The following is a 23914-nucleotide window of genomic DNA, read 5'->3' on the forward strand; positions in this document are numbered from 1 at the left end:
GATGAGTTACTGTTTTGCTGCCATTTGACCAGAGATTAGTTGTCAAACCCAGCAGTTACCCTAAAGCAGCGGCATGGGATCAGTGGGGTAAAGCTGGTAATCTCACTGGTGTTAGTGGACGCAGGGAAGGGCAGAGAGGCTTGCTCTGTGCCAGGGCTTTCTGAGCAAGACAACATCTGGTGTGAAATGCTGCAGGATTACAGCTTCTAAATAAAGCCAGGGAGCTATACCTGTTGCTGCCGGGGGTCAGCAGGCTCTGCCTTAAGGTGTCTGAGACTGAGCTGTTAGGCTAATCTAAAGATGTTAAATATTTGTTCTCTGCTCCACACCATCCCGTTATTTGATGAGCAGTAACGTCCTGTAGGTTTGCCAGGGGGTAACCACATGGCAGGGAGGATTGAACTGCTGTGACTGGCCCTTGGGGCAAATAGGTTGACATAAGAGAGGTTGTATTGGGTCTATGCAAGGAAGAACAGAGCCCTAAGAACATACAATAATGTGATTATTCCTCCTGCACTCAGCAGTCAAGTATCTGTTAGGCCACTTGTAAGGGAAAACTGATGCTTTCTTTAGCCATAGTGCCACTGTATTTTTCAGCCTTGAGGTCTCTAGCTGCAGGGTAAAGAGAGGCAAAGCTTCCCTCTAAATGCAAAACCACCCAAAAGGCAATGGCTCGTGATGTCTCAGCAGTGGGGTTTCTGCAGTGCCATGCAGCACGGCGGAGGGCGACGCTGGGTGACTTGGGTTTCTCTCCTCCCCTGCAACACCCATGCCCAGGTTTCACAGCAGGGTGCTCTGTCCCGTGAGCGTGTGTGAAGATTGAAGACTTCCTAATTCCTACCGCACCAATGGCCAACACGCTGCTCCTGGAGCATTGGCAACCATGCTCCAACATTGGCATCCAGGAGCAGCAGGAATGCCCCTCTGCACCCTTCCCACCTATAGCTCAACTGAAGGTTCTCACCAAGGCTGGGGGACACATGCTTGACAGCTCTGATTTATGGAGATGATCAGAACTGTCTGACATTTATTTAGGCATATAAACCAAGGCAGTTTTCCAGACCTTCTCGTGGTTTCACCAAACTTCATAGCCCACAGGAAAAGTCCTTTAAGGCAGGTTTGTGCTGCGTGCATCTCTGGAAAGGCACAGCAGCTGTGCTCCCAGCAGTGAGTGCTGAATTATTTCCCTACAGAAATCACTGGGAAGTGATTTGTTCTGTTTCTGGTTATGAACCACCCATTTTGCCATCCATTACAAAGCATACTTGGAGGATTTTTTGTCTTACTTGCAGGCATGTCCTTGTAATGGCAATGTCAGTGGCTTGGGGTCTGTAGTGTGCAGCTGGATACCTCAGTCATGCAGACCCAGTTCTGCTCCCTCAGCAGAGGGCTGATTATTTCCTTGCTTCTTTCTTTTTCAATAAAAAGGGTAATAACAAATAGTTTTTTCAAGAAGTCACATGCTCACAGGAATATCCTGCTTTACTTTTTTAGTAGCTGAAAGCAAAGCTCCTTTTGAGACGGTCTGTGGACAAAAAAAAATATGAATGTGGACAGATGAATCCTCTCCGTGTCCTGAGAACAGCTACATACACACAGGCTATTCAGAGAATGTAAGAAAATTACTTGATTGCCTGATGATACAGGCTTAAGAAAATGTAAATTACTTTGTTAATTACTTTACTGAAAGCAGAAGAGCTTTGACGGAAGAATTTCAGAAGCATAGCCTGGATTAGTGAACTCTTCACACAAGTGAAGGCCTGATACAAGAAAACAAAGTGCCATGTGAAGAAATTTTTGGGCTGGCTGACAAAAAGAGCATCCAAGTTCTTTGAAATAGTCTGGGGTTTTCCCAAGCTTCCACAGAGGGGCTGGTTTGAGCCCCTGGGGAGAGCAGCCTGCTCAAGGTGACTGATGAATCGTGAGGCGGGTAAAAGTAGCAGTGACTATTTATACACTGACATTGTGCTGTAAATTAAAGGTGAGAGAATATGAAGGCTTAGAAGACTGGGGGGCGGGGGGGAGGTGCAGGGCGGGAAGGGGAATTTAATAAGCCAGATTGAAGAAAATAAATTGTGAAATGTCCTGGCAGGATCCAAGGAGCAACTGGGATGTTCAGCATGTCCCTGACAAGGGGACAACTCCGTACAGATAAGCGTCTGCAAGAAGGTCCCTGGGCTTGGCTGGTGCATCTTCTGCTGAGGCAGGACTGGTGCTGCCTCAACACAAGGGCCAGGGCCAGCCAAACGAAGCTCTGTGTGGGAGAGCGTGCCTCCTGCTCTTGACAAGGGTCTCCCACTGTGTTTTTGGCAAGAAGGCTCTCCCAGACTTGGGGGGGGGGGGGGGGGGGGGGGGCACAGACTTCACAGGGATCTGCAGCACCCGGCTGCACACACGGCTGTGCCCTGCCCGTGGGGCAAAGCTGCTCACTTTGTTGGTTTGGGGAAAGCCCTCGATGGCTCAGCGAGTGTCCTCAAATACCTGAGACCACGGCTCAAATGTGGCGTTAGGGAGAAAGCGGGGCAGGCAGCAGAGGCTGCACAGCACGCAGCTTCCTCTCGCTTGCAGGAAGGTTGGGTACCAACTGCTCAGCAAGAAAGCAAGCGGAAAACTATGACCTATAGGAAACTATGTAAAGCACGTCTGGTCTCTGAAGACTACAGATGAGCAGATGAGCTGGCGATAGCAACACTAGAAACAGATGCTAAACTGATGGGAAATTATTTTGGCAGAAAGCCATAGCTGGAGCAGGAACCCTGGTAGGAAGACAAATTGATGAAAAATGCATTCTGAAGTCTCAGATCTGTTTGATTTTGAGAAAACAGTGACCTAGTCTCTCTTTGGCATTGCTGCAGGACTTTGCACAGGCCACACACCAGTGCATTTTGCTGAAAGCACTGAGGTACACCCTTAGAAAGTGGCCAGAGGCTTCTGGTTGGCACCAGGACCCGTTGGGGGACCCGACAGGCAAGCAGCATCTCAGGGACTCCTTGAATGACAGCTCTGTAAGGACACTAGTGTCACCAATTTCAGCTCCTCCTGCACCAAAGGTGACACCTTGCCAAAGCAGTGGGTAAACAGCAAAAGATCCTGGAGAAGTTTTAGCAGACCTTGCAAGCCAGAACACCAGCAGAGTAATACGGGCTGCTAAAAGGTGAAGGTTGGGGGGAATGCAAATACACAACAAAGCTTGGACAATCCTTTTTCCCTAATTCCCAAAACTGGGGGTTGAGCCTGCACTGCCATCACTGTAGCTTCTCTGGGAACCATCCCCTCACAGGGCAGAGAACAGAAGCTGGATGGGTTTTTTTAATGATAAGGCACAAGAAACAAATAGAAAATCTGTGTTAGACGTAGAAGGAGAGGAATAAATATCCGCTAATTAAGATGTTTGGCTCACTGTATTGAAATATTAGGAAAAAATACATGTTAACATCTTGGACAAAATCTTCCAGATGGACAGCAGGCACTTAGCTTGGTTGCACCACTGTCTGGAAGTGTCTGGTGTACTGCAGCATCTCCCACATTTCCTCTTCTCAGTCCTTGTACTTGTGCTTGACACTTACTCCACCAGTCCCCAAATGATAAAAAAAGAACTTTTATTTTTGTGGCTCTGATTCAGGAACAGCTTTGCATAAACACATTATACTGATGTCCAAAACTTGTGCTCCATCCAGGATGTGGCAGCGAATTATGGTCCCGTACTCATAAAGCATTTCAATAGCTTTATGTTTCCTACAAGGCAGCAAAACTGCACACCAGCCCCACACCACCCCCAGCATAGCAGGGTTTCCAGTTGAGCTAAAAAGAAACCAATCCAGTAAATGTTTCACTTTGCCTGGTTGTATTGGTCAAAGCTTTGGTGCTGTGAGCTTGCATTGCCTTTCCCCCTTAAATTCAGAAAACAGTCTTTTTTTTTTTTTTTTTTTTTTCCATATAGGAGAACCCTAAGAAAAAATATTTATTAATATTCTGGTCATTGCTGAATCTTTAATGTGACCTCTTTGAACTTCCCATTTTAACAGCAGTATCTGTATGCTCCTATGAACCCTACACGTTCAGCACACCATTTTTTATTTTGAACCATGGATCTAGATTCCTGCGGGGGCAGGAATTTAGCAGCCACTGTCACAGCCCCTGACCTTTTACTAACAAACATCACAAACTCTGTCAAAGCTTTAGCTGGGGCTCTTTCTGCAGTTCATCTGGGATCCTGTAACGGCAGCAGATTTGGTTTTTTTAACAAGTGGAAGCTGTAGTGAGGAGACACTTGCCCGGGAGGTATTTTGTGCACGGGATTTCTATTAGAACACGTCGGTGCAGTGCTGCTGGTGGTCTGTGTTCAGCTATTTACGAGAGCAGAGCATTTTACAGAGGTGACTAATGACTCATGCTAGCATGTCCCACTGCACTGCTGCCGACCTTCTTGCCACAGCCACCACCTTCTGGTTTTTTTTGCTCGTGGACACGTTTCAGCTTTAAAATAGGAGACTGCAGTCCTCATTGGCAAATCAATATTACAGCTCATGGTTCAAAGCTAGGCTTTGAGGCATTAGCTTCTGGGTTTTGACAAAGTACTGACAGTTATGGAGCAGGACCACATGGACACTGTGATGCACGATGGACCCCATCACATCCCTCCTCCTCCAAGTCCAAAAATGTTGATGGAAAGAAGTTGCATGGCTGCAGCAAGTTGCTACTTCTCTGGTGAAAATGGACATTTGTATAATTTGTTATTGCATGCCTGGATGGAAAGCTGAAACCTCATCTTTTCGCCAGAACAGTACCTTACGATTTCAAATGAGAAAAGGAAACAGTAAATCTTAATGCTGCACGCAAGTGAAGTTTTCATAGACTCTGTGCCGCTTTCAGTGTCTGTCTCCGCGTCCACCCTCTTTGTTTTGGTGTGAAGAGCTACAGCTTAACCCAGTCTAGATACCCACAGAGGACGGAGCTCTGCCCCAGCAGCAGCCCCAGCTAACCCCAGCACGTAACAGCATGGCCCCAGAGGAGCTGCCGGGTAAGAGAGGGAACGGGGCGCAGGGGTTCCTTGGGGCACAGCTGCCACTTCAGCAGAGCCACCAAAGCAATCTGCTCCCTGGCCGCAATGACAACCCGTGCCAGGGGCACCCAGGCTCCAAGTTATTTCCACATGCCCTCAGAACAGGGCCAAGGAGGTGCCTCAGGAGGACCTCCAAGAGCATTAGTGACACAACTTGTTATTTAGCTGGGGCTAACAGGGTCTCATGACTGATAACCTGTTCATTTCCTTAGGGAGGAAAGAAGATGAACGAAACCCTGGAGCAGCGAAACAGGGATGTGATCTCTGCACTGGAAGGCCTTCTGAACTATTTGTCCGTCACTGAGGAGCCAGCTCTGTCCCAGCTCAGCCCCAGCAGGTGAGGCAGAGGGATGCGGAGTTTGGAGCTCCTGCCAGAGCTCAGCCCTTGCTGAAGCTAATGAGGCGCTCAGAATGGGGGGGGGGGGGGGGGGGGGGGGGGGGAGGTATGTGTGTGTGTGTGCATGGAGAGAGAGGAGAGAGAGAGATAAGGAAAGGGGGGGGGAAAAGGGAGACGTTACACCCACATTAATTAAGGAGTACTAGTCCCCATCTGCATCTCAAGATGGCCACAGAGGAGTTTCTGAAGTCTTTTGAAATCTCTACAGAAGAGATTCAAGTACAGGCAAAAGAAGGACAAATCATACATGCCATACAAATTCCTCTCACACTGCCAGGCTGGCTTCCGTAACTACAGCCTTCACATATGTACACTGACCAAGGACCCACAACCATATGCCAGACAGAGTTTTTATTCTTGTAATCAAAACAGGCTCCATGTCTGTCAACATTCTTCGTACAAAGACATATACATGTAGTTCCTGTGAACCAGAAACATATGGTTTTTGACTGTTCACACAGAACCTAGAACAGATGCAGTCCTCAAGAGCACTTTAGGCCCTCTATTGTAATAAAGGAAACAAAATCCATGCAAGGAGAAAGTGAGATTTTAAAACATGCTTATTTAAAATAAGTTTATTATAATGAAAGTTTATTATATAAAAGTCTGACAAAAGTCTTAACAGTGCTCCAAAAGAAGAGACAGATGCTGTAGGATTTGAGAGACGATACAGACTGGAAACTCCGAAGTATTTCAGACTGAACTGCTTATGACAGCACAGTTCGTGCAATGCTTACAATGGAAGAGGTGATTTTGGGGGCATGAACAAGCCCTTAGAATTAAGTAAATTTAAAGTGTGAGGCAATATACCTTCTCTTCATCTTTAAATGTATTTCAGTATGTATGTAATGTATTTTAGTACGTATAAGTAAGGCTTGCAGTAAGCTCAGCCTGACATTGATAAAATGTATGCCCAATACTCACCTGAAAAAAGAAAATAGGAAAGGAAACCACATAAGCAAGCTGCTTTGGTTTTCAGTTTAGTCACTGTATTCTGGAATGCAATTTGCTTGTTTAGTTTCAGGGAGATATAAATTTCAAATTTTCAAGATGGCTTTAAATAAAGGAATTAATTAGTTTTGGACTCCCTGAATGCTGCAATGCAAAATAAAGTTAACATACTCAGTGTTAGGCAGAAATCAGGATATGAAAACAAGGAAGTTTCATATATTAAAAAAAAAAAAAAAAACCCAAAACAAAACATCCACCTCTAGCACATCTGGAGTATCTGGGGGAAGAAATCCTATACCAAGAAAGGCATGTTAAAAATGGTAGTCAAAGACCACATTTGGAAGAACTGCATGCAAGTGGAAGGGTGCACGTGTTTAAGAGAAGCATATGCCTATGTTCTAACTTCAAAGCAAGTGCTTAAAATCCTTGTGTGAACTGTGAACAGGATCAGCTACTGCCTAGGCTTGCTCAGCGCCAGTAAGTGCGCTAAGATACCCCTTTTGCACAAGGGTGATTTTTATATCGCTTGGAGCATGCAGTTGTTTGCAGGGTTTGTTCAAAGAGCTACAGAAGGCAGCACTAATTCAGTTATTCCCACTCCCCTTCTCTGTTTGTTTTGTTATCTGCACTAGGCAGGCAAGAGAAAAGAAGTCAGTCAATTAAAAAAAAAGTAATTAATCCCTGTGCTTTCACTCATAAGAGGTAGAGCTGCCAAGTCTATTAAAAGTTCAAAGTGATGTGGTTTTCCTGACAAAATATGTCAAATCAGGGAGAATCTTCAGAGAAATGCAGAACATTCTGCATCTGACTGTGTGTTTGGCTGAATGCCAAAGAATTCAGGTCTACTTTTCTAAGTTTACATTTGTTTCACTTACAAAACTTCCTGCTTTGCACTCTTATGGAGAGGTGCTTCGATATGACAACAGCAGCTCTGGTAGCAAAGCAGATGACAATGGAGGGAAAAGAAGGGGTGGGGGATCAGGTGTGGGAAGAGAGAAAGGCAGCCAGGTAGGAACATGCTAACGATCTGTTCTGGTGTCTGAAAGGCAGTTTAAAGTTCCCTAAAGTTTTTCACAAAAGCTTAAGTGATAATGAAAATAAATGTTTATAAGATCCAGCATACAGACATAGGTAACATCATTTTCTAGAAAAGTCCACACCCCTTTGCCAAAGCACGCTGCAAACAACTGGAGCACATTTTGGGCATACTTTTTATACGTCCAGTCAGCCAAGTGACACTTTTCAAACTATGGAATATTTTAAAAGCAAATAGCTATAACCTAAATCCTGAGGATGCTTTACAAAAAGCTTCTAAGTGAAGGTATATGGCCCTTAACTTTAAGTGCATCTGTTCAAGGGAGACCCATATTAGACCGCTGTCAAGATGGGATGTTTCAAAGACTCCTTAAGTTGACACTAAAGCACTTGAGGATCCAGTTAATATTCTACAATTGTAATATCACAGAACTTCAATATGCAACTGAGTATGGTGTCTTAAAATAGCAGAGGGGGCTCCAGGACATAGTTTGTTTTTAAAAAAATTACAACAAAATAAATAAAATAAATAAAAGCCTCCCATTGCTAAGCAGAACTCAAATTATTTGAGAGCTCTGCTCTAATGCCAACGGCACTGTATTACAAAGGTATGTGCACGATCTCTATTCAAATATGCTGACTGCCATTATTCAGTACTAGATAGCACTTCTATCAGATTGCTTTGGGATTTACCATGTTTCAGCAGGGATGCACACTGGATAGACACTGTCGGTGTCATATGCTGTATCAGAGTTCTACACCCAGCTATACTAATTTCACAGAAAGCAGCCTTATTTCCCTAGGGTAAGGCTATGAATATTCTTATTTTGTCATGGCTAAGTAAAATCCCTGAGAATATGCAACTGTTAGACATTGAAGGAAACAGCCGAAAGCATTTCTAAAGAAAAGGGACACAAAACTTTAGACTAGTGCAGTTTAAGGAACCAAAGCGGTTCATGTAAAGTATACAGATTAACGGTGCTGCTATCTGAGAGTCACATGGACCTCTATCAGTATGCAGGTCAGTTGTTCATAAATGTCAGCTGTTAAAAAAACAAAAAACAAAACCACCCTAACCAATCAACGAACCAAACAAATCAAACGGAAAACACCGACCTTCTCTCCAATCCTAAATTTGAAGGCCAGAAGTTAGTTGCTTGTTCTCTACAATTATTAAAATAAAAATCAATCCTCTCTGCTTGCCAAACGGACATCACAGGAAAAGAAAGAAGTGAATTGCCTAGCAGTGCTTCCACTTGGCCATCTGGTCTATTGCAACCTTAGAGGTATAACCTGGAGTTCAGCTCTGCACCATGCTGCAAGGGGTTTCTTTCTCAGTGGTGGTTTGACTGGAAAGATAGTATTCTTAAGTCTTACAAGTGCTCAATGCCCTGCAAGAGCAGTGCATGGTGAAGTACAAGTTTTGAAGGCAAGGAGACCTTCTCTAGAAGTCCCCTGTGTAACAACAAGCACACAGAGGTCTCCTGAAGCCATGGTCTCCTAAGAATGTTCTCAAGCACCAATTCCTGAGTTCAGAAAGACCAACTTCACACAGAAGGTCAAGATGAGAAAGCCTGCTCTGATGCAGGATGCCATGCTGAACAGAGGATATGCAGTGCAGACCACTCTAATTTTGTTATAAAGAAGAAGACTGGTAGAAGTTAGTAATTGCTGAAGCTAACAGGCCAATGAAGCTGTTAATTTCTCTGCCCACAAAATAAAGTTTCCTGACTTTTTACATCAAACATCGGGTCTGATGCACTACTAACAAACTAGTGGGTTTCCTGCTAGTTAAAAAAGAAACCAGAGCCAAACCAAACAAACAAAAAAACCCCAAAATACCTCCACGACTTTAAGTGCTGAATACACTTTCCTGCTACTGGAAAAGCTCAGAGCAAAAAAGAAAGTCAATTTTTGCCACGATCTGACAGTTAATTTCTGAAGAGGGATCTCCTCCTGCTCTCCTCATACCCCAGCTGGTATTTTGTGGAAATGAGGTCTCCATTACCTTCCCAGAACATTCAGCTAAAAACTATTACAGCAAATTTTCCCATATAACAGCTGAAAACCTTGAGGAAATCATGCAGGGTAGAGATTTGGTTCTTCTACTCCCAGGGTGGTTTCTCTGTATTCATGCTTAGAAGCAGCAGACAGCCAAATCCCAAAGGCTCTCTGCTTCATTTATAGCACTGTGAGTAGTGAAATAATCGAACGGAGCTTTGGTCAAAAGTTTTGACTTTGTACTCAACCATAAATACATACTACTTAATTCAGTATATCCGAAAAACTAAAACCCCCACACCCTTCTGATTCCTCTTGGAGTATGTAGGAACTACAGACAGGCACAAGTCAGAGAAGATGACAGGAACAAGGAAGTCACACTGTTTAAATGCCTAATTAGTCCCGGTATCTTGCTTTATACACCAAGTGTGATGTTTGGTCTTTTCTTCAAGCATCACATGCTTTTCTTAAAGCTCAATGCTAGGCTCTTTAGAAAGGATCAGGTATTTGGTGCGCGGTGCAGGGCAGCAGGCCTGCAGTACATTCATTTTACTGACAACATGGTTTTTAGCCTAGCAAAAGCCAGCATTTCTCATGTGAGTATGGCGACACTGACTTCTCCTATATTTACAAAGATTTACTAATTCTAAGTTCGTCGTTAGCACAATCTTCTCTCCTCCTGCACGATTTAAACTCAATCTGTCCACAAAGCCATCTGAAGCCCTACGTCACCACTGATGCCTTGAATGGGCAGTCAGTCATTCACAGCCAGCCCGTGAATCACAGATCAACACAACTACGAATTTTGTCTTTAAGCGTATCACTAGCTAGAAGGACTTCTTTATTATTTTTAATAGCATCAGTGTTAAGGAGCACATTTTTATCTGTATCAGTAAAATGGTAAAAAGGTCAAATCTTACTTTCTTAATTTCCAGTCACTTCTACATCGTTTCAGATTTTAAGGTTTGTAATTGGTCCAATGTGTAATGGCTCCATGACAAATTCTAGCTTCCTCTACCCTTTAGTAATTTCATGTCCACTTTTATGAAGTCTCTGCCCATAACGGCAGCCTAGGAAGGGTTTTAATTAAATCTGCTTTTTAAACTGCTAGCTGTATTCAATTTAAAAGTAAATATTATGTTTTTGTCTGAATTTGATTTAAGAAAATCCTAAACCCAAATTAGAGAAACCCAACAAAACCTTAATAAACCAGGATGACGGCCATGATCTTCAATCGCTTGTGTAAAGCACCATTGAAATTAGCTGGGCTCTGCCAATCTGTGCCAGCAAATTTCTTGCAGTCCACTGGCAGGAGCTGACAGGGATGATGTGGCACATACTGGGAGCTGGTCAGAGAACACAACACCCAGTTTCAGAGGTTGGCTCCCGGGGAAACTCAGGCCACCAGGAACATATGCCTGTGGTGAAGATCTCTGTAATATTTGGGGAAGCGCTGCATTAAAAAGCTTCAACCCTAATGAAGGGACAAACTCACCGCATACCTTATAAGCTGGAATTCAGCTTCCTTTCTCTTCTGCTACCAGGGCAACACTAACTCTCACTACCTCTGTCCTCCCACACGGTCGCAGGGCATGGGAGAGCCGGAGCCAGCCGCGCCGGCCCGGGCGCCACCTTGGCCTCCCAACGGCTCCGCGGCACGGGAGCAAAGGCCAAATTCTGCTCTGTTACTTTTACGAGGGGAAGAGAAGAGGACGTGCACAGGCAGGAGAGAAACAGTCAAACACATTCACCACAGACATAGTTATGACCCAAAGAGAAACAGTACCTCTGCATTTAAACACAAAACAAGCGTAACAAAAAAATAAAAATCATACATTCCCTTCCCCAAAAACACTCACAACACCCTTCCCACCTGAAAAGATACAATGAACAGAAACGATATCCAAAAAAACCCAAATTGAAATTAATCTTTGTTAACAGACACGGTCCCTGAAGTTTTAAGATGTGGTCTTGCTGTAGTCATACCACCTCATCTGACTCCAAACCATGTACTTCATAGAGAGTGTCCAAGATAGTTAGCTGCTTTTCCATGGCTGGTAAGTAAATGTTGAGGTCCCTCTGCATTCCTTTGTAAAATGTTTCTTCCTGAGGATCACAGTCCTCTACAGACAGAGCTGCCACAAAGTCTTCGTACGTTGGTGCTGCCCTTAAAGCTAACTGGGAGAGGAACCAAAGCTTTTAGATTTGCAAAACAGAACAGGAGAAGAAACCCGACTAACGTCACAAAAAAAACCCCAAACCTTCTAAGACACCCCTCTTTGCACTAATTGCATAGCTTTAATGTATCTATGTGTATGTGCATATGTTAAGATTTTTAACTGGGGGAGAGGTTAACACTTTTTAATTTTATTTTTATTATCTCTGTAGATCCCCAGTTTAAGACAGCTTCAGAGAAGCCTGATTTCTAGGTAGAGTCTGTATATCAGATTCTGTACAAATAAATAGCACACATTAGAAATTAATTAAATACAAACCTCAACTAAAGTACAGTTTGTCAGGGGAGCTCCTAATCCAGTGTCATACACTTCAGCACTGAAGTCTCATTCTCAGAATGCTCTTTAGAAAGCTCTCCCTAACATTTCTGTTTCTCCTAGTCAATGCCTCTGTCATGATTGCCTGGAGGAGGCTCTCCTTTTACCTTTTGTAATTTCAGTGATAATTTCCAGTGACAGACACGAGAGGGCGCTGCCACACGGGACAGAAAATAAACCCTTTCCTCTAGCCAATATATTCTGCTTCAACTCCTTAACATATTCTACCCTGACCCTTCTTGAATTCTCACATCCAAAATCAGATCAATCGTCTAAAAAGCAACTTCAAACTCTCATGTCTTCATTTAAAAGCCCTGAAGGACTGTGCTGAAAAACACATAATGAAAAAAAAATGCGCACACAAGCATGATGCATCAGTTTTGGCTCCAGAAAGCAGGTTTAACCCCGAAAGCCCAGTACAAACTTAGTGATAACCACAATTCTCACGTTGAAAATAAGGTCTGACAAAGGAATCTATTCATTTTAGTGATTAGAATTTTAACATAGTTTATTAATTACACAGAATGTAAGACCACATGAACGAGCTCTATTAGCAACCAAGATAAATACTTACCGCAAAGACCCCTCGGACAACCCAACCGTGGTGCTGCCGTAATGTCTTTCCATAAGCATTGTCTTAAAGAGGGGGGAAAAAAAAAAAGTCTTTCCATAAGCATTGTCTTAAAGAGGGGGAAAAAAAAAAAAAGAATCAAGAGACAGGTGTACAGCAGTTTTAAGTGTCCAACACAAAGAGAACTTAGAGCTTAGAAACAACTATTTAAGGATATATGCTTGCCACTGGATGCAAATAATGGCTGTTTCTGAGCACCACAGTTATGCCTGAAAGGAGATGACAGATTTGGGATTTCTGCACTGGGGTCTCAGCTCTGCTGTCAAATCTCCTTCAACTCATTCACAGCAAGCAAGTGTTCTAACAGACAGGAAGGCAAAAGTAATTTTTATTTGACTAGCTGTGCTTCACAACTAATACTTCTACTAGATAAATTCTTAGTTCAGTGCAAGTCTGAGAAAATAATGTATGAGATGAAACAATCCTGTAAGCTGATGGTTAGCCAGCCTCAGCCGGGGTGGTTAGCTCAGGCATTAACCAAGAACTCTCTCTTTACATCTGAGGGTCAAATTTTGAGATCACTGAAACAGAAAGCACTGGACCTTTATTAAAATAATCCTCTATCTGTCTTGTGAGTGCCCCTGAGTGCAGCCTTAGATGAAGGCCCTTGTTACGCTCCTAGACAGCTCCACTTTCATATATAAAGCTTTCTATATACAAAGCCAAACATCTTTCAGTCATATTCTCCCAGTCTTAGTTTGTCACTGTCAGCATTTTATACCCTTGTCCTTCAGTTGAATTTTTAAGTATCTGACACTGTATTATACTTTTCCTGAGCTGTTCACCTTGAAGAAAGAGAACCTCTACGTTTTGCCACTTTAGGCAAACAGTTATTATTGGGAAAGTGTTTAAAAAAAAAAAAAAATCAGAAAAACACAGCAAAAAAATCAGAAAAACAAGTTTTGCTGTAATATGAAGTATGCCTCATCTATCAGTCTAACAACTGGGGAACGCTGCTCTTCTATCTTTACAAAATGAGTGAGAATCTGTGAGAAGAGCATACAGTAATAAGAGCAATGAAATAAGGAGGAGGGTATTATCGTGTAGCAAACACGACTGACAAGTCTATTCTCTCCCTTAACAGCAAATGAAGGGGACATTAAAAACACCAGTAGTTGAAAAGTTTGCTTAGATTTAAATCCCAGGCAAAGACAAATTCCTTCAGAAAGCTGTTCGTTCCTCAGAAGATCATAAGAACTGGTGGGTATTCCACTTTTTATTTTAATTGCATTAGCTTGATACTTCAGGTTGTAGAAAAAGAACACATACCCCATCCTTACTGAGATTCGAATAGCTTAGTAACTCCTAAATAAGAAACTCTTGGCAGTAAACCAAAGCTGCGCTGGTGATACAGATATGAAGGAGTTTTTCAGGGGAAGAAAAGGAAGGAAGAAGTGAGCTAAAAAAACCCAGCAGCATGGCTCTGCTGCACAGAACAATTCAAATAGTAATAGAGTGCTGAAGCCTTCAAACTCAGAAGGTCAATAAGTGTCTTGACTTTCCACGGTGTTTAACATCCACATCTGGTAGCAGTGTATTTACAGGCCCACTTCTGTACCTTGGCGTAGTAGCTCTTTTTACTAATCCTATAGGGCAACTGCTTAGCTGTTTAAAAGAAGCTAAAAAAGAAGCTTTAAAAGAAGCTGTTTCACAGGATTATCGTAACTCTAAACTGCATGCATATAGAGGGGGTTTTACTCTGGAATAACCGAGCCAAGTCTAAGAGGGGTTTGTATTTTTTATACTTGCTGTGGGCACTAGCCTGACTTGCTAAGTGTCAGAAATCGTGTATTTGGAAAAAATTCCTTCTTTTTTGTTACAAACTCCCTTCTAAACTGATACAGGGGATTCACAGCCATACTAGCAAAGAGGCGATTTCAAAGAGTGATGGCCAATCTCACAAGGAACTAAAAAACACCCAATACAACAGCAGCTATAAATTTGGGACTGCTCTCACTGCAAACCAGTAAAGAAAATGGAATGAGACAAAGCACTTTTTTCCCTAAGATATGACTGTCTCCCCTCCCAAAAGTATGCCAATTAAAGAAATCTTTATCTGCTATTAAATCAGTATTGACCTGTTATCCAGTAACCTGCCTGAAGATGGCCATTTTCAAAAAATGCGATTTTCAAAAACGTTGCATCTTGGGAGTTTACCTGCACCGTTAGTCACTGAAGAAAAGAAAACACGGGTTCTAAAGGAAGAAAATAGCCGAGTATCTAAATTCAGAAGCACATGAAGAATAAAGCAACTGGCACTTACTCAGAGCTGTTTGGATATTCTTTTCTCCATTCTTCACTTCCATCAAAAACCCTTTCAAGAACTTTAAGCCTCTGTCAGGGTGAACCCACAAAATAAAAAGAAACCATGTTTATAACAAAGTAACCCAAAATGTAACAAAGCCCTCAGAGTTGCAATACAACTCAAAAGGGCAATAAAACTCAGAATTAAGGCACCATTCTCAATCTGAATAAAAAAAATGCAGTCACATTCTCCAGCCTCTCTCCCAGCCCAAGGAAAAACACTTTGCTAAAACGTTTCTGCTGCAGCCCAAAATCACTTGCCTGATGTTCTAGCCCAGAAGGATCAGTCACTCACTGTAACTTCACTTTTATGGCAAAAAGACTTGCGTGCAATTGCTTTTTTATGCCTTTTGGCAAAGTTGTAGTGGTACAACCACAGACAACACATTTATCTTGAATCTAGCCAGCTTGGATCAACAGAGCCTGTGGAAAGTAACCAGTGTGCGCCATGTACACAAGCCTGCACTGGTGAAAGAAGCCTCAGTGCACCTTAGCAGTTCACAGTGTAAGTAGATACAAGGCCATTACCTTTTCAGCCACAGGAGAGCCTCCGTAGCAGAGTTTCTAACTTGTGCTACACCTGCATTCACTTCATGGAGCACTATCTTCTGAAGGGTATCAAACTCTTCTTTGTTGGTTATAAATTTCTGGTTTATTTTCTGGAGAAAAAAAAAAAAAAAAAAAAAAAAAAAAAGAGGCAAAGCTTTAGGCTTTTTTGGTTTTGTTTTGTTTTTAAAAGGACAGTGGCGTGTTCTATAAACACCACCTACTTACCAGGACTCTTCCCTTCAAAAGGGATACCACAGATCCCCAACCACATCACACACTTCCCACAGCACAGCTGCCCTGCCACGCTGGGCATGCCTCCCCAGGGCACCAGCCCAGGCACATCTGGCTAGCCATCTGGCTAGCGCAACCAAAAAGAAGCATCTTCAGCCAAAGATTTATATGGAACCTACCGATTCTGTCTGACAAAATGTTTTAGGTTCACATGGCATCCTCCACACCAGTGGAAAGGAGTTAACTCAACCTGCCCTCCAAGCAAAGTCCCATTTCCCCTGAGCTTCAAGTACAAGCAAGATTACCTTCTGAAAACTGCTAACCTGCAATTTCACTTAGCAATCACCTACGTGTTTACGCTTTTTAATTTATTCCCAAGTTTGTTATACACAACTTCTCACAAAACCAAGAGAGAAGATATGGGGCATAGCAATAGATTCTTCTTCTACATTAAAGGAGTAGCTGCTTATCACCTGACAATAAATATTCAAAGTTTTAGTTTTTTAAATAGTAATATCCTCTCTTGCTATTTTCAGTCTTTCAGTGGCTACCTTCAGTAAGATAAGTGAATACCTGTCTTTGCACCAAACAAATCTGAATGTATGCAATGTTCCTTACCATACACTCAGAAGATATGTTTTGCTTTTCTTATTTCTTTTTTTGTCTTGAAAGAAAAGCTACGAAAAGTCTCTCTATGAATATATCTTGTCTTACAAGCAGCACTTCAAACCTTTTCAAACTTGGAGCTTGAAGAACTTCTAGAACAAGAACCAAAGCTGTAGGGTCTGCCCTGACCTGTTGAGAATCTGCTTCTTAATGCAATAACTTCCTCCTACTTGGTTGAGGAAAGGGTTTTTTTCCCCCCTTCCATTTGTTTTACATTCTAAAGTCAATATTACTAACATCACATCATGACTTATAATCTATTCAGAATCAAAGTCATATTCATCAGGTGCAACAGATGTTTTACTTGGCAGTCAATCAAGTATTTTATAAGTGTGGATATAACAACTGGGTTTATTAAACACAGCACATACCATAAGAACAGAATTAGGGGCATTTCAGCTTTCTAATCTGACAGATGGCAACATTACAAAACACAAAATAGCCTTCCAGTATTGACTCCTACAACATAGATTCTTGAGCTTTAGTGCCAAAAATAGATATTTTGGTTTTTAAAAAAAGTAATAAATCAGTGCAAGAAATAAACTGTTACCTTGATGTTACCTACAAAATCCATTTTAACAGGAGCAAAAACAGTTGGTCCCAGCTTATCTAGGAAAAAAAAAAAAAAAAGGCCATATTTAAAAACTGTGATGTTTTCCAGTCCTCATGTTTTAGTAACAATTTCTTTCATTTACTTTCTTAACAATCCTTCTAAACAGCAGGAGAATATTACGTGAATGACACAAACTGAAGTCTTTCTTTGGCGTAGAACCTATCCACCTCAGCTGGTACAAGTGTTAAAATACAGTGACTACAGTTTGGAAGTCTTCAAAAGGGTGCATGCTCACACAGACCTCACATCCACTCTCAGATGCAGGGGCCAAGCAGCTAGGGGGATGCACTAGCTGGAGATAAAAGTTTTTGGAAAAATCAAATTGACAATACAGCTGACGGTGTGCTGTCAGCTGTACTGGACGTACAGCCAGTGGATGCCAAAAGGCATCCATGCTGCTCTTTTGAGGGGAAGAAATTGCTGTTCCAGAAAGACCCATAGATTTCCAGACAGCTTATACATGGGCCCCATCTAAATGAGAGTGGTTCTCAATAAAGCAAAGGAGTAAGAAACATCTTCTGGTACCAGTCAAATTGATTCTGCTGACAGGAACTGTTTCTACTATATTACTTTAGCAAAGAAACAAATTCTCTAAACCAACTGTTCACCTCTTCTCACAGCTGGCAGCAGTCAAAGTAGTCAGAAGAAAAGAAGGAGCTACTTACCCAGAACAGGCACAATTGCATAACATGACTCCAGAAACTCTTCTGTTGGTATGCCCTCCTCCTCCCGAAGTTCAATATCACTGAACCTGGTGCCCAGGACAAGCAGAAAAGACTGTTACCTTAACAACTCCTTTTGTGCAACTTCTAAAGCTAAAATTGCATTTCATGTCCATATCATTTACACAGAGATAAAACGTATAGTCACGGAACCACCACCATGTATTCTATTTCACTAGGTTAAAGTAAATGACTGCAGAAAATACACATTTGGTGGTGTGTAAGCAAGGCCTGTGATTACAAACAAGGAAAAAACCTCCCACTCCACTCTGTACCACTAATTCTACAAAGAATGTCTTCTTCAATTACTGTGCTGTATGCAGTCTTGTTAAATAACCTCAGCAAATACAGGTTTACAGACAGAAGAGCCTTAAAAAAATAATCAAAGGCTTAAGAAAGTTTCAAGAATCCTTCAAATTGAAATCTGTACTACCTATTGCTCATGACACTGAAGAAGGTAGGAGAATCATTTTCATTTCTGTTTTTCTCACACGGAGTCAATCCACTTAAAGAATTCGTTTCCGACTGCAGCAACTGGTGGGCACCACAGCTTTCTACAGCTTGCAGCTTGTTGTCTCCATCTTCTTTAATGCCTTACATTTGTATGAAACGGAAGAAAAACAAAAATAGAAAAACAGCCACATACCCGTATTGTTATTCCTGCTCATCCAGATGCTTTCTGTTTGAAGGAGGGCACTTGGATATCTGGATCATGCAAGTTTAAAAGCTTTCCCTGCCAGCACCATGACTCTCACCACAGGCCTGTCAGGTGCTCAGACCACATTTCAAACAGTCCCCTCCCCATTTCTTTTAATCAGACAGACCAAGCCCCAGATTCCAATGCAGGTGAGCCCACATATCCTCAGCAAGGACAGCCTTATGAGAAAAGAGCATTGAAGAAGCGATTGGGTGCAGCAGGGAGCAGACTCATCTCCTTGAAAGACAGATTACTTCTCACATAGCTGTAACTTCCCCAGTGCTGATAAAGTGACACAGTTTATTTTCAAAAGCAGAATAATAATAGTGACTTGTTTGCTGCTTCTGGTAAGTAATTAAACTGGCTGCTTAGATGGATATTGATATGATATCAAAGGCTGCTATATTCTCCCCAATTTATATGAAAATCTGTAAAGCTTTCCAGAACAACCAGTTGCCTCTGTGGTGTATTTTATTTCTTCTTTGGTATCAAGTGCATCTGTTTCATATAAACAGAGCGTTACATGAGCACGTCCAAAGGAAGACAAAGTTTCAAGACAAAGAAAGGTCACATCCCATGCATGGCAAGATGTTCTGACCTCGTGGACAACTGCAGAGAACAAGTCAAGAAGCAAAAATTACATATTCACAGCGTCTGCAGTGTACGAGCCATGGCTACAGCACATCTGGCTGCCACACTGTCAAACTAGCATCCAAGATTTCCCAGGGAACCTGTCTCTCTAGGAAAGGAATACTTTCAAATGCCAGTGAAAATGTATAGACCTGAAGCAGAGCTGAACTTTTGGCTGAAGGGATCAAGCTGCAAGGAACTCTTTTCCTCCAAGTGCAGTCTGGAAACAAACTTGCAGCTTTCCCTATTACTTGCAGAACCACTGAATAAGTCTGGTGCTGGGTGGAGAAAGAACCACTTGCACCCAGTAACAGCAAAGTAACTTCAGCCATCCTCCTCAGGGCAGAAGAAAACGGCCTCAGCCATCACTGACTGTGCCTCATTCACAAGCAAAGTGACTCTGCGAAGGAACTAGAGTTTGAGGGATGTCACCGATCTGTCCTCCACAAAGACACATGAGCTGCTGAGTAGAGAAACAGCCTAAGTCTGCAATGACTCCAAAGGATGCTATGCAAAAAGCCTGGGGTCCTCTGAAATTTCAAACTCGAACACTGTAAGCCCTAAATGGCAAACAGAAATTTCTTATGGGACTTAAGCGCTTCAATGTTTTTAAAAATTGACTGCTCTTAATAAAGGCGTGTGGGAGGGAAGAGCATCTGAGACAGAGCAGAGCTCCTGGGCTCACAGGGAGCACCCACGTAAAGCCATCGGTGAGACGGAGCCGCAGGCTGGCCGGCTCAGCCCATCCCATACGGACGGCACTGCACATTCTACTCCACCCTGTGCTGCCAGCAGAACTCTGCACTCAAATGTGCCCACCTGAGAGAGGGCAGGCTTTTCTCCTTTTTGCACAGGAACAACCTCAGTAGCTAAATGATACCAACAACCTGACTGGAATTAGTTTGATCTCCTTGCTTTAGCACTGTATTCTTGAGGTATTATGCCAAACTACGACATGTGCATGTTATTCTGCAGGGTTTTACCACACTACACATCACCAGTTACAGAAATGGGGAAAACTCCAAAGAGAATCCATGTAAGAGCAAAATCACCATGTTCATTAACTTGGGCTTAAAAAACAGCTGATTCACTGATTGCATATGCATGTTTTGGAATAACGGCCAGGCAGAGAAAGCTAATGTTCAAGATTGATACAGTCCATTCAACAGGATGAGCAGAAATCACACGTTATTTGTATAGACTTAACCCAAATTAAGTTCAGCAGTCCTTAACAATATAGCTATGTTGGATAGAATTTTATACTGAATTAGTTCAACAGTTTTTTACTGAAGTCACATGCAAATCCAAGTTTCATAGTATGGCTAAGGTAATGGAAGAAATAAGGTGCTTTATAGAAAAAGGGTTAATGTTCCAAAAAGATTTGTCAGAGCAATCAAGGGTGACTACATGGTCAACCCCTCTGAGGCAGACACACAAAGCTTCAATGTCCTCCTGACAGTGCAGCCCTACATACTAGCAGAGGTGCCATTGTTCCCAGTGGAGAGCCTCTGGAAATAACGTGTCTGTTCACAGTGCAAGCAGAGTCCAGGCTCTGTCAGCCTGTATTGTTATGCACATCAATCAGCATCTAGAGGAGCCTCCACTTGTCCAAGAAAAAAAAAAAATAATTTGCTTCCCCATTCAGTCCCAAGTTAGATATCAACAAAGGCAGGAGCTATGCTGAAAAGATTTGCAAAGGGCAGATATCAGACTAAAATACACTGACATTCCCCCTCCTGGGAAGCAAGGTATCAGCACTCTCACAGGCAGCCTACACCTACCTCCCTTTACACTTGAAGAGTAACGCTCCTGGATAAAAGACGGTGCATATATTTACCTGCTAAATCCTCTGCTATGTGATCTTCAACAGAAACTTCACTGCTCCCTTCATTTGTTTTCAGGTTTAAACATTCCAGACTTTTAATAACAGTTTGCTCTTGATGGTTAATTTCTGCTTTTACAGAGCCATTTTCACAGGGGCTCAATTCCATCTGCCTGGAGAAAAGGAAAGAATAATGGTTAGCGTATAAAGCATTGCTTAGTAAACCTCTTCCTGTGAAAACATGCAAATAACAATAAGTTGACAGAAATTATAAGCTGTCACAGGCTGCTCTGAGCATTTACAATGACCTTCATTAAAAAGAGACAGAATCAAAAAAATACAGTTGATTACAAAAAAAGAAAATCACAGGCAGGCATTGTAACTGAAAGAATATCCCTTCATTAGTACTTTAAAATATATACCCTTGCCATCTACGCTGCAAATCATAGCCTGCTCTCCATCTATGATTTTATGAGCTTATGGAGTGGAACCTAAGATGAAGGAAAAAGCAGTGAAGTGGGAGACAGCTGACTCATGACTGACCAGTAAGTCACCAAGTGGTTGGCTGAAAAAAGGAAAAAGGAAAGGGATAATAAAGAAGAGACATGGAATGAGCCAGCTCCCTTTCATTGTGTCTGCTTTCAAATACACAGCTCAGAGCAATACAATTCTGCCTCCATCCAGTACTAGTAATATTCGAGTAAAAATATAGAAAGAACAGACACTACCAAAACCAGATTGGAAACAGACTGACAGTAAAGACATTTATTATACCTTTCCGTTGAGGTGTGACTGGACAAGACAGAGTGCTTTATCTGTAAGATAAGCGGGGACAGAGAATATTCTTTAAAGCAAGAAGACTGTATCACGCTTCTCAAACTTCACATTTTATTAAACACAAGTCGGAGTCATCAAAAAAGCTGAAAAGCTAATCATGCGCTCACTAATTCTCTGACCTGGAGACAGTATACAAACAAGCATGAAAGGTGCTACATTATTACACCATTAAAATATCGAAAAGAAAAAAGGAGAAAAAAACAAACAAACAAAAAAAACCAAACAAAAACAAACCAGGAGACTTCTTTCAGAAGCTAGTTAGCAAGTGCCAAGTGACACCATGTGAAAAAGAAACAAGGCAGTGAGTTTCCTTTGCAATGATGTTTTCTCTAGTAAAGAAAAAAATTATGAAAAAACAGAAGGAACATGAGGCCAGATACCAGGTATGGTGAAATAATCTCACTTCCCAGATGCAGTGACACATGTACCTTCCTACATACACGCTAATCTGCTGCTTGCCAGAGATGCTCCACTTTTGCCTATGTAGTTGCGGATCCAGGATTCAAGAAAATGCCCTTGTCATTAAAGAGATAAGCTCATCAGCTCCTGTTGGCACATTACCACAGATCCAATGCGGCATTAGCTTAGAAGAGTAATAATTGCTGTGAGCTCCCACAATGGACCAACCTGCCATACAGACACGGTATTTTGAAACTCCACTGTCTGTAGCTGGAGCAGGCCCTGAAAGTTAATGATTAATAACTTTCACCTGTCATTAAAAGTTAAGAGATTGGTCACTGCTTATTTAAAAATGGTTCTACCTCACTTGCAAACCACAAGAAGTAGCAGAGCATGTCCAGCGGATGACTACTAGCTACGATATGGGTAAAAATGCATTCTGCACTTACACAAACACTACTTTACAAAAGGGCACCCTAGCATCCATGCCAAGGCCAAGAGAAGAGGGTACTGGCCATTACCTTGTTCGTTCTGAGAACTGCTAAATGGGGGGATCCAGGTGGCGTCTGATGCAATAACTCAGAAGTGAAGGCAGTATTTGCAATCTGCATACATTCTTCAAGAGTCTTCAAGAAGGTGTCACAGGTTGATTTTAACAAAGCTCCCATATCAATCTCGCTCTGTGGGAAGAAACCAATCGGAAGGAATGGACTCAGCCCAGAAGATCAATTTGGAGCAACTAATATCTACAAATCCCACAGCTGCTACAGTCATAATTTCTGTTTAACATGAATTAAAATGCACTGTGTCAGCTGCTCAGAGAACTGGCATCCCATATTACTGGGGCTATGCCCCCACACAGCATTACCACTCTTAACAGCCTCTCACTACAACAAGCTCAGTATGCTTGCATTTTAAAAGCAATGCTTCTTAGTTACTTATCTCTGGTGTTAAAAGTCTATTAAATACTAACCCTTGATGTATTCAACAATGGCATTCCAGAACACACCATCAACAGGAGAAATGAAAAGTAAACAAATTAAATACAGAACAATCTACAAATAATAATTTCAAAAATCCCACGAACAAAAAATTGTAAACCAGGCAGAATGAAGTATCACATTGCCACAACACTCTTCGTTTCTGCAGAGTGATGATCCTGACGCTGAAACGCTTTTAGTGATAAATCTTTCCAGTTAAATACCAGTAAGATCAGGGAATGCAAGTTTTCCCCATGAAGTGTGAACTATGAGCTGGATAAACATCATATTACTTGCTTGTTGTCAACACATGTGAGCTGCAAGTTCTAACAGTGTCTTTTATCATTTATACACTACCTCGTGCTTCTACATCATCTGTTAAGTCACCATGAACAGTTTATCAGGTAGCTTTACAGGGATGGTTTGATACAAATGATTAACTTTCAGGGGTTTTGCCTGACTGACCTGCACCTGAGGACCCACCACTCCCTTGGAAGGCATCCTGGAACTCCGTATCAGCTTCTCCAGTGAGTGACGTGCATTCCTGTTGGCACGTTTCTCTCTCAAAGCAAGGGGCAGATCACAGTCATCAGGAGACCTCTCTTAAATGAGGCTTCTTTGGTGAGGAAGATTTGCAAGGTTTGAAACTTTAACTTAAGTGAGGCTAATCAGCCAGTTCTTTCTAGCAATTTTGCTTTTTTGAGGTCTGCATTGTTTCTTGACCTTTTAAGGGGTTTGGCTGAGAAAATCAGTGTTTTGCTGAGCAGGAATCTTAATGACTCAGTGGAAGACAGATGTGCACTTCTTGAAGTTATCTTTTTATAAAAAATCTTTC

At 42.1% G+C, this 23914-nt stretch overlaps 1 protein-coding gene across 2 annotated transcripts in view; it reads right to left on the reverse strand.

The window, feature by feature from the left end:
- Positions 1–5795: 5795 nt before the first annotated feature.
- Positions 5796–23914, reverse strand: part of PLEKHA8 (pleckstrin homology domain containing A8) — a 32249-nt gene continuing 14130 nt past the window's right edge. For both annotated transcript variants that reach the window (XM_032991432.2, XM_032991430.2), the window contains 10 exons: positions 22621–22779; positions 21638–21678; positions 20879–21036; positions 18148–18307; positions 17658–17743; positions 16930–16988; positions 15462–15592; positions 14893–14963; positions 12573–12634; positions 5796–11624 (listed from right to left, as the gene is read on the reverse strand). In XM_032991432.2, coding sequence (XP_032847323.1) covers positions 11427–11624; positions 12573–12634; positions 14893–14963; positions 15462–15592; positions 16930–16988; positions 17658–17743; positions 18148–18307; positions 20879–21036; positions 21638–21678; positions 22621–22779 — 1125 coding nt within the window. In that variant the 3' untranslated portion in view covers positions 5796–11426. The remainder of the gene's footprint in view (positions 11625–12572; positions 12635–14892; positions 14964–15461; positions 15593–16929; positions 16989–17657; positions 17744–18147; positions 18308–20878; positions 21037–21637; positions 21679–22620; positions 22780–23914) is intronic.

The sequence above is a fragment of the Tyto alba genome, unplaced genomic scaffold (assembly GCF_018691265.1).
Source record: "Tyto alba isolate M040663 unplaced genomic scaffold, T.alba_DEE_v4.0 Super-Scaffold_38, whole genome shotgun sequence".
NCBI classification, from domain to species: domain Eukaryota; kingdom Metazoa; phylum Chordata; class Aves; order Strigiformes; family Tytonidae; genus Tyto; species Tyto alba.